At 48.6% G+C, this 9485-nt stretch overlaps 1 protein-coding gene across 6 annotated transcripts in view; it reads right to left on the reverse strand.

The window, feature by feature from the left end:
* A2ML1 (alpha-2-macroglobulin like 1) overlaps window positions 1–9485 on the reverse strand; it is a 57269-nt gene that overhangs the window by 2423 nt on the left and 45361 nt on the right. For 5 of the 6 annotated variants that reach the window (XM_019544142.1, XM_019544143.1, XM_019544145.1 and 2 more), the window contains 8 exons: window positions 8998–9072; window positions 5665–5827; window positions 4721–4935; window positions 4200–4415; window positions 3865–3986; window positions 3638–3728; window positions 3165–3233; window positions 991–1093 (listed from right to left, as the gene is read on the reverse strand). In XM_019544142.1, the coding sequence (XP_019399687.1) occupies window positions 991–1093; window positions 3165–3233; window positions 3638–3728; window positions 3865–3986; window positions 4200–4415; window positions 4721–4935; window positions 5665–5827; window positions 8998–9072 (1054 nt within the window). The remainder of the gene's footprint in view (window positions 1–990; window positions 1094–3164; window positions 3234–3637; window positions 3729–3864; window positions 3987–4199; window positions 4416–4720; window positions 4936–5664; window positions 5828–8997; window positions 9073–9485) is intronic. The other variant, XM_019544144.1, reaches the window with a different exon arrangement.

A 9485-nucleotide genomic window follows, 5' to 3' on the forward strand; every position in this document is an offset into this window, starting at 1 on the left:
CAAGTTATTAGAGAGTAGATTTAGATTAGACATCTGCAAGAACTACTTCACAGTTAGGGCGGCTAGGAGCTAGAACCAACTTCGTAGGGAAGTGGTGCTGGCACCTACCCTGGGGATCTTGAAGAAGAGGCTTGACGACTACCTGGCTGGACTCACTTGAGCCCAGTCTTTTCTCCCGCCCAGGTGGGGGGTTGGACTTGAAGATCTACAAGGTCCCTTCCAGCCCCTGCTGTTCAGTTTTATTGAAAAGCTGAAAGTCAGCCTTTCCCACACTGATGTTCCACTATAGTGCAGCAACACACTAAACTTTACAGCAATGACATTTTTGCGGCAGACAACCTGCCCCTGGCCAAGGACTGAATTTTACTGTCCACATGTGGTACAATAAGTACCTACAAGAACATGAAAACTGCCATTTACTGGGTCAGACCATAAGTCCGTCTTGCCCAGTATCCTGTATCACACAGGACAGAGTGGTGTCTTGTTTTAGAGAAGTTATTTATGGGAAGGGAAGAGGAGGTTTGGTTTGGTTTGGTTTGGATTATTTTTGTTTTTCTGGAAGAGGGATTGCACATTTGCTGGCAAGCTGATTTTATTTTAAAGTGAACAGGACAAATAAATAACAATCCCTAGAAGTGCCTGATATATTGTCTCTGCAGGTGAAATTATTTTATGTCTAAGAACCTTTTTGCATTTTGTCAGCATCTTAAAACTGAACTATTCTGCTAAGAAATGCATTGTGTTATTTTAAAGATTGCTGTCCTGGGTTCTTTTTATTTGGAAAAGAGCTCACATCAAGTAAAAGGGGGGTTACTTTCTCAAATTGTTTTTCTCCCCTTCTAGTGGAAAAGTAGCTGATTTACTGAATTTCACAGGTGTGAAGTTCAAAAGAAGAGTGTGACCACTTGAAAAGAAATGAGTGAGATCTGCCGGCAAAGGCTTCACGAGCCAAGCTGCCAGCAGTCTGACACATGTCACATCGCAGCCCACCTGGCTGGTAGTAATCATAGACTTTAATTGCTGCTGGCTTCAGGTCCCTGACTGGAACATCTTGGCTCATGGTGAAGGAATACGTCTGAGTGTCTTTATCCAGCTGTGGGGAGAGAAAGGGTACAGTAAGCACTCAGGGTACCATACCAAAGCCTGTTAGACACACATCCTATTGATGTACCTGCAGTGCCCCCTGCTGTTACTGTCCCAGGCGTACTTGAGCAGAGACTGAAGAATATGCTGAATATTGGGAGTTTTTTAAATAAAGACAGACTTGCCACAGAGGAGCTGGTAAAGCTGGAACTCCCAAAAACATGTGTCTATGGCCATTGCTTAGGCATCTATCCCACTCATTTCTAAACACAGCACAGGATTGTAGAAACAATAGGGCCTGTGCAGGACTGACTGTCCCCTTCTTTGGCTTGCTCTGTTATCTAATCCTTGCTGATACTTTAGAGGCCACTGTTGCATCTTATTTGCTCTTGTTCTCTCAAATGTGCTTTACTGAAGAGGTGAGTCTTAAAGCAGGATTGGCGGATGGCTTTACCTGCTGCTATAGAAGAGGGCTCCAGACCATGCCTGGAAACTGGTCAGAGAGGCCCTGTTCGTCCAGCCCTTTTGTGTACAATCCTGGATCCTGACTATAACAGAGCCCCCCCGTGGGACAAGACCAGGCTGTCTGCATTAGAACCCTGTAGAGCAGCTTGTAGTGAATAAGGAGCCAGGGTAACAGGCTTTCTTTGACCCGTCTTCATCAGAGGTGTGCTGCCATGGCCAGCTGCAGCTTCACTTTCTGTGTGAAATATTTATCTGAGCACAGTGATGGACTGGCATGTGGAGTGTTTCAGCGCAGGAGGCAAAATGATTCTCTGCAGGAGGTCTGGCTGTGAGTCAAACATTCCCTCCTGATTCCAACCAGATGTGAAATGTGGAGCCAAGACAGATGATGGCAGAGTTCTCTGTCAGGGCCTCCTAATGCCTCTGGCTGGGATGAGAGGCTGCTACTTGCTGCCCAGCTCCCTGTGGCTCCTAGCTTGCAAGGTTATCAGAGACTCACTTCATCTCAGCAAAGTAGCTCCTTTCTCTTTTCCTCCCCAGCACTCTACAGGGTACAGTTTGGACAGTAGGTAGCTTGCATTTCACCAGCAGTACTAAATCAGAACACCTCCTTCAGCTAGGACAGGACAAAGGCAGTGATAATATGGATCAAAGGGTCTGTATATCCCAAGTCCCCAGTGGGGCATCAGTCAAATATTGTTCTTAGGTTGCACTCAGTCCAGCCTGCAGCAGGCTTATCCCTCACTGGTACTGCAGCCTCCAGCCCATACTCTCAGTTCACCCCAGAAGCAGGCTGGCCATGTGGACAGAGCAGCAGTAACAGCTGGGAGCATTTGGGTGCCAGAATGCCACACATGATCTAGAGTCATATTGTTTTACAGATCACTTTTCTTGGCAAGGGAGATTTGAAAATTTACAGATTACATAATTCTTTAGTAGCAGCTCCACATGGATAGACTTATTGTTATGTGAGAATTGGGGGAGGAGAATAAAGTCATGACCTCAGTAGGGACATGGTGGGCAGCCCAGGATAAGGGTCTGAGGCTTGTATCCTTGAGGCTTGCTTCTGAATTGAAGATGGAATCCAATGTGCGACTAACAGAATAGGGGAGGCTGGTGCTTGCTTAAGAGAATAAGGTTCCAAGGTAAATTATTTGGGAAGGGGTGGATTTTCCCCCTGAGGTCACAGCAGATTTTAGTAGTACATACAGTTAAGAAACTATTGGCAGGGCAGTGCCCCATACCACAGGAGTTGTCCCAGGTCTGCATACAATGTGAACGCACACATGTTTTGGATTCAGAAGGCAAGCCTGGCTTGCATGTGTGGTTGGAAGCAGGCAGCACAGTCACTTCAATCACTCCTTACAAGTTAGCCCCTGGGTCATCAATCGGAGTAAGCTGAAGGGGTAGGGAGCTGCCTGCTCTCCAAGGTGCAGAGGAGGATAGGACAATCCCCGGGTAGCATGTCATGTCCTCTGATTTAGCTACTACACGGATTACCTAGGACCAGAGCTAACTCTTGCCCCCTGGGAACCAAGCCCATGCCTGAAACTAGACTAACAACCAGGGTTAGCTTGTATGTATGCTAGAGTCACCTCCCTAATCCAAGCACTGACCTGATCCAGGTAGACTGTGAGATGCTCAGCCCCAAACTCCACTCTCTGCACATATGGCTGGTGCTGAAGCTGGGTAAGAGGATCAACATAGTTAGAGACACCCAACACCCAGCCTCTTCTCTCAATTGTCTCTCCCCACAGGAGATGCTCTGTGGGATTAGAGAGGAAAGGATGGAGGGGTGAAATATGTTTCCCACCCCAGGATCAAAATGTCACCCACATCTAGAGCACAAGAGTGAGCACAATAGTCTAGAAGGTCCAAAGGATGAATGTTTAAGGCCATATGGAGACAGAAACAAGTGGGATGTGCCCTCTGGGAGCTTCCCATCCCTGCTGCAGTGACAGAGCCAAGGGTGGGTACTGTGGCTGAGATCCCCACACCATGCCACCTGGCTCTTGGCTAAGCTGGCTCCACTGTGACATGGCTCTAGTCACCAGAGCGAAAGGGCTGGTGGGGAAGGGAAGGGACTTACATAGGAATTGGTGCCCTGGACAGGGTGGAATCCAGACAGCATCTTCACCTCAATAATGGCCATGTTGGAGGTGTTCCGTCTTCCCTCATAGCTGGATGGAAGAGACCATACACCTAACACCCTGCCATTACTCCTCTGCCCTCCCTGGCCTGTCCCACTGCCTTCTCCCCTCCCATATATGCTGTGTCCCTGAGGTTTCTGCCCACTGGCTGGCTCCTGGCTCTCACCTGACACTGATGCTGAGGGTCAGGACATGGGGGGCTGTCTCACAGCTGTCCCCTGCTGCTTTCACACTCAGGAGGAAGGCCTCTCCATCCTTCTCAGGAAGCACATTGTACCGCAGGACCGTCTGGAGGGAAACATACATAACATCCAACCAGTAAGGCCACACATCCAGCTAGTAAGGATGTGCCCTTACCACTGCCCTTCCATGCTCACCCACCCTCCCCTGGCCTCCTTTGGTGCAAGTGAAAGGGGTCATATCCCATCCCCTTCTCTGAACTGAGCACTGCAGCCTCCTCTGACATCCTCCAGGCAGTCCTGCTGGGTGGCTGTCTCTCACCTGCACGTACACACAGCCTGTGCCAGTGGCATGCAGAGTGTATTCTCCAGGAATGTCAGGGAGAGGTAGCTGCTGCAGTACCAGCTGGTTGGCCGTCTCCACGTGGAAGGAGTGCTGGAAGCTGTTGCCCGATCTTACAGTCATGGTGATATCTCCCGACCTGATAAATGTCACTGCACCATATCTAGCAAGGGCCTGCAGGGCAACGATAGTGTCCTGTGGAAGGAAAGATGGTCACATTGCTACCTGTAGATCCATGCCTGAGGGAAACAGCTCATACAGTCTGCCTCCCTCATTCAAGGACAGAGAAATGTTCTCTGTAAGACTCCAACCGGTTGGATTCCAGCTCCCAGCCCCTCAGTGCCATGGGTTCTGCTCCTGTGGGTACCAGCAGTTCATTTCATGCCCTCTACCTCCAATCCCAGTGAGATTTTAGTATGGAGATCTAGCCCTTGTGGGGATCCCAGCCTGCTGCTCCCCAAGAAGGCCTGGTCCCTGGCTGGGAGAAAAAGAGTTTGTACCTGGGTGGAGGCAAAGCCTCCATAGGCATTCTGCTGCTTGGTGAGCCAGGTCACAATGCCAGTGGCAAATGCAATATCTTCCTTAGTCACATTTTCCATCATGAGCAAAGCCATCAACATGTAGGCTGTCAGCTCCACATCCACAGACATGGCCTGGGACCAGCTGTCCTGAGCAGGGAGTTGAGCAGGCTTCCAGCTCCAGTGTATCTGTCCTCCTGGGAGAGGAGGAACAAGAACTTGAGGTGCATTAGAACATTTGTTTGGACTCAGGACTGCTGTCCTCACTGGGCTCTACTTTCCAACAGGCATGGACGAAAGGCCATAGGCTGAGTCTGGCTGAGGAAATACCTACATGGAAGCAATACTGTGTGTGGGGGAGCTGAGTAGTGAAGTGTCACTTCATGGTAAAGGGGCCATATTAAAGCAGACATTTGGGCAGGAGAGAGTAACCACTGACCACTTTGCAGGGGTGGGGGGAATGATGTGATCTGCTCACCTCATTACAAAGCTGCATCAGACAAGGTGGGGGGGGGGGATGAGTGGAAAAAGCAGAGATTAATCAAGCAAAATCGAATGAGGATGAAACAACCTGGGGAAAACAAGCCCAAACACTGATGCCCTGGGGAGAATGGAGCCTGAACAGGAAAGGGATTGGTGGGGCCTGGGCAGGACAGCACCTTTGAGATGAATTTGCAGCATGGTACATTAGCTACAGAGTAGTCTGTTAAGGGAAGGGTGCAAACACCTGAATGAATAAGATGGTAGGATCTGTGCAGTCACTACCAACTCCCAGGAGAGGGGCTGGAAAAGCTTTCAGCGTTCTACCCTCACTACCTTCCTTGACTCTGTGGTAAGCCTCCAGGCTCTCAATGCTGGTACAATTGATGCTACCAGTCATGGGAGCCCTAATATTCTCAACAAAGCAGCTGGCAGCCCCACAATACCTGACTTGATGGCCTGCTGGTCCAGCTTAGCAAGAAGAGAGTCCCTCCTAGACCCATCTCCAGCCAATGAATAGACATATGCCAGCAGCGCCTGAGTGTAGATGCCAGTGACAATGGAGGAAGCATTCCTGAGGCATTTCAAGCCATTCTTCACCATCGGGTCCTGGGATAGAAAGGAATGTGGAATTGATTTAATAGGAGGAGAAGCAGCAAAGAGAAATGGAGATGACCCCACAACTGTCAAACCCATCCCCTTATGGCTAGGGACCTACTGAATTCACAGTTCTGCAACTTCTGCAGAAACCACGAAATTGGTAGGCCCCCTGTGAAAAAGGGTGGTCCCCGCAAAAAAACACAGAGACCACAACAAAACAGGAAAGCAGCCAGCAAGCGAGCAGGGGCAAAAAAGGCAGCTACAAACAGAAAACAGCATGAAGTCCTGGCATCCTGGAGCACAGGAGGAAGCGGGGAGCAGAAGCAAATCGAGGACTGAGCCCCTGACAGACTCAGTGCAGGAGCCTTTCAGTGGTCAGCCTGGAAAGTCAGGAGAGTTTTGGCACCTGCTTTTAAAGCATGTGCAGGAATGCTGCTGCAGCATGCCTGCTTGCTTCTGTATAAGAAAGAGCAGACATGAACACAAAGAAGGCTTCCAAGACTGCCAAATACATTTCAGTGGTGGTTCATGTAAGATAGTATCCTACAGGGACCTTGCATGCAGATGGAGGCAAACTCTTCTGCACCACCTGCAATCTAACTCTGGATGTGTCCAGGAAAAACAGCACCAATTATCACTTGGAGTTAGAGGGACACATGAAGAGGAAGGCTGTTGCAGAGGCTGAAGGTCAGAGCAAGAAGCAAGTGAACATGTCCTCCCTGTTTAAAAGGACCACAGAAAGCAAGTGTGGCAAGGTAAGGTGAGAGGTGGCATTTTCCCTCATGGAGGCTTCTGTGGCAGCCAGCATCCCACTAGAGAAGCTTGATTATCCGAAGTTAAGGGACTACCTGTCCCAAAATGTGCTCAATGCTGGTAGTTTTCTGTGTGCCAACAAGCTTCACCAGTACTATCTCCCTGCAGAGACTGCTTTGCATGTAGAGTCCAGGAAGGCTGTCTTGGCAGAGTATTATTCCTTTTCCATTGTGACTGATGAAGCCATCAACTCTTAGGACAACTATGTGCTGCACATTTTATTTGTACCAGGAGCTAGACTGACCAGGACCTGCCTGTGTTTCAAACTGAGCTGATCCACCCAACCTCTGTCAATTTTTCCACTGTGTCCCAAGCAATCATGAAAGTAATTGTTAGCTATGGTGTAGACTTTAACAAGATCTCAGCATTCCTGTCTGACAATGCCATGCACATGTGCAAGGCTCTCTCTGATGTGCTCCAGGGAATGCTGCCCAACATTGTTCACGTCGTCTGCAGTGAGCACATTTTGTCCCTAGCAAGTGACATCTGGCGCACGCAATCCCGGCAGGTGGATACCCTAGTGTCTTCTTTCAAGAAACACTTCAAACACTGTCCAGATCGTAAGGTCCAGTACAGGGAGACAGTTGCTAGTCAAAGTGGAGACTCATGTGCCATTGTGCTGCTACCGCCAGAGCCTGTGCTGACACACTGTGCAATTCCTGGTTCAATGTGGTTCATTACCACACCAAACACATGCAGCACTACCAGCGGTTTGTGAGTGAGGACCTGGAAATCACACCCAGCAGGCAGTGCATGCTTAAGCTTCACAATCTCTTACAGAGAGGTGACATTCAAGATCAAATGACATTTGGGGCTGACAAGGCCACCTGATTCATGAAGCTTCTGACCTGGTTTGAAGGCCAGCAGGCTGTGATCTACCACACATACAACAAGATAAGCTTGATAAGCTAGGTCAAAGACAATGCTTCACTGGAACTGTAAAGCTTCCCTCATGAAAACCAGCACAGAAGGAACAGGTTCCAGACAATAGCTGCTAAGTTGAACCATTACCACAGGTATGACCTGTCACTACCACTGCAGTTCAGACAGACAGCTGCCCCCTTCCTTAGTGCTGGTCACCTTTTGAACCCCAACCAGGTGTCTGTGCTGAGCTGTGACTCTCGGCTATTGAAAGCAATCCTGGGATGAGGGGAAAAAGCATGACCATTAACATGATGTCTAAGTGAACTTTGTGAAAGAGTGCCAGATGCCTGTGCCTGTATTCTGGGACTCTGTCTGTGACCAGGTACACATCTTCACACCCTGGCAAGATGCTGCCTCGCCATTCCAACAAACTCAAGTGGATGCTGAATGTGCCATCTCAGTGTATGGACAAGTGTTCACCCCACAGAGACAGAGAATGTCTCCAGGCACTGTGGCTGGATGCACCATGCTTGCATTTAATACATAGCCTGAATCGCCTGTCTTAAGGTTAGCAGTCAGTTTTGGTAAACTCTTTTTTATAATGTTTTTTAATAAAGTGTATATAGCTACTGTAAGTTACAAGTCATGCTGTGCATAGTACAGCTTTATTTTCATAAGATATTCTAGTTTGGAGTTTGGTTAAGAGCTTAGATCGTCTCACTTAATAAAGTATATACAGCTGGTTTTTGTTACAATTCATTGCCTCCATTGATTTATTTTAATAAGATATTTAATTTTACAGATTAATTAGGTGCTTAGCCTGCTTAATAATTATGCAGCAATTAATGGCTTCCATGGGCTTTATCCCCTGGTTAAGCCCAGGGAAGACATTAATTGCTGCAGTATTAAGCAGTTTAGGATATGGTTAATGGCTTTCCCGGGTTGATTGGGGTTCAAGCCCCGGGAAGCCATTAACCATGTCCTAGACTGCTTGCTAATGTCAATCCCCTGATCAAGCCCAAGGAAGGCATTAATTGTCACAGTAGGAAGTGGTCTAGGATGTGGTTAATGGCTTCCCTGGGCTTGATCCCCAATCAAGCCAGGGAAAGCCATTAACTGTGTCCTAGACTGCTTAATACCATGGCAATTAATGCCTTCCCCGGGCTTAATCCCCTGATCACGCCTGGGGAAGGTATTAATTGCTGTGTTAACAAACAAACCCCAGTTGGGGCCATCAGTCAATATTTAGAGCGGGGTGGGACTTGGCCAATCAGAGATGGGGGGTTGGGGAGGTACTGCTTGCCAATGCAAAAATGGTGCCTGACACCACGCTGAGAGCATGAAATCGAGAGGCAGCCACCCTGAATTAGGTAGGTCCCTACTTATTGGCAAAGTTAAAAGTATGGCAGTTATAACTATTCAGGGTGCATCACACAGGGAAAGCCTGGCCCACAGAGTTGTCACAGAGAAGAGAGGATGTGGGCATTCAGGACTATACTCACACTGAGTGGCTTCCCTGCCTCCAGCAGTGCCGACGTTATGTATGCAGTGAGCGAGATGTCATCATTTACGCCACCCTGCAGGCCACACAGAGAGAAAGAAAGAGATTGGGAGGAATCAACCTCAAGTGTCTCTATACTAATGCTAGGAGCATGGGGAAGAAGCAGGAGGAACTTGCATTCCTGCTTGCAAACAAGAACTTCAACTTGGTTGGGCTTACTGAAACGTGGTGGGACCCTAGTACCCATGACTGGGCAGTAAGCATTGAGGGCTATAGGCTGTACAGATATGATAGAGTAGGGAGAAGGGGGGGAGGCTGTTGGTCTCCATGTTAAGGAGCATTATACATCTTCCATAATCAAAATGGTATCAGAGGAGGGGCAAATTGAGGTATTGTGGGGGGAACAACCGGCACCATACCTACAGGTTAGGGAACTCCCCTCTTGTCAGCACGGAGGTGGAAAGGGATCTGGGGGTCATCATTGACTCC

This window comes from Crocodylus porosus, unplaced genomic scaffold (assembly GCF_001723895.1).
Source record: "Crocodylus porosus isolate Cpor-Errol unplaced genomic scaffold, CroPor_comp1, whole genome shotgun sequence".
Taxonomy (NCBI): Eukaryota; Metazoa; Chordata; order Crocodylia; family Crocodylidae; genus Crocodylus; species Crocodylus porosus.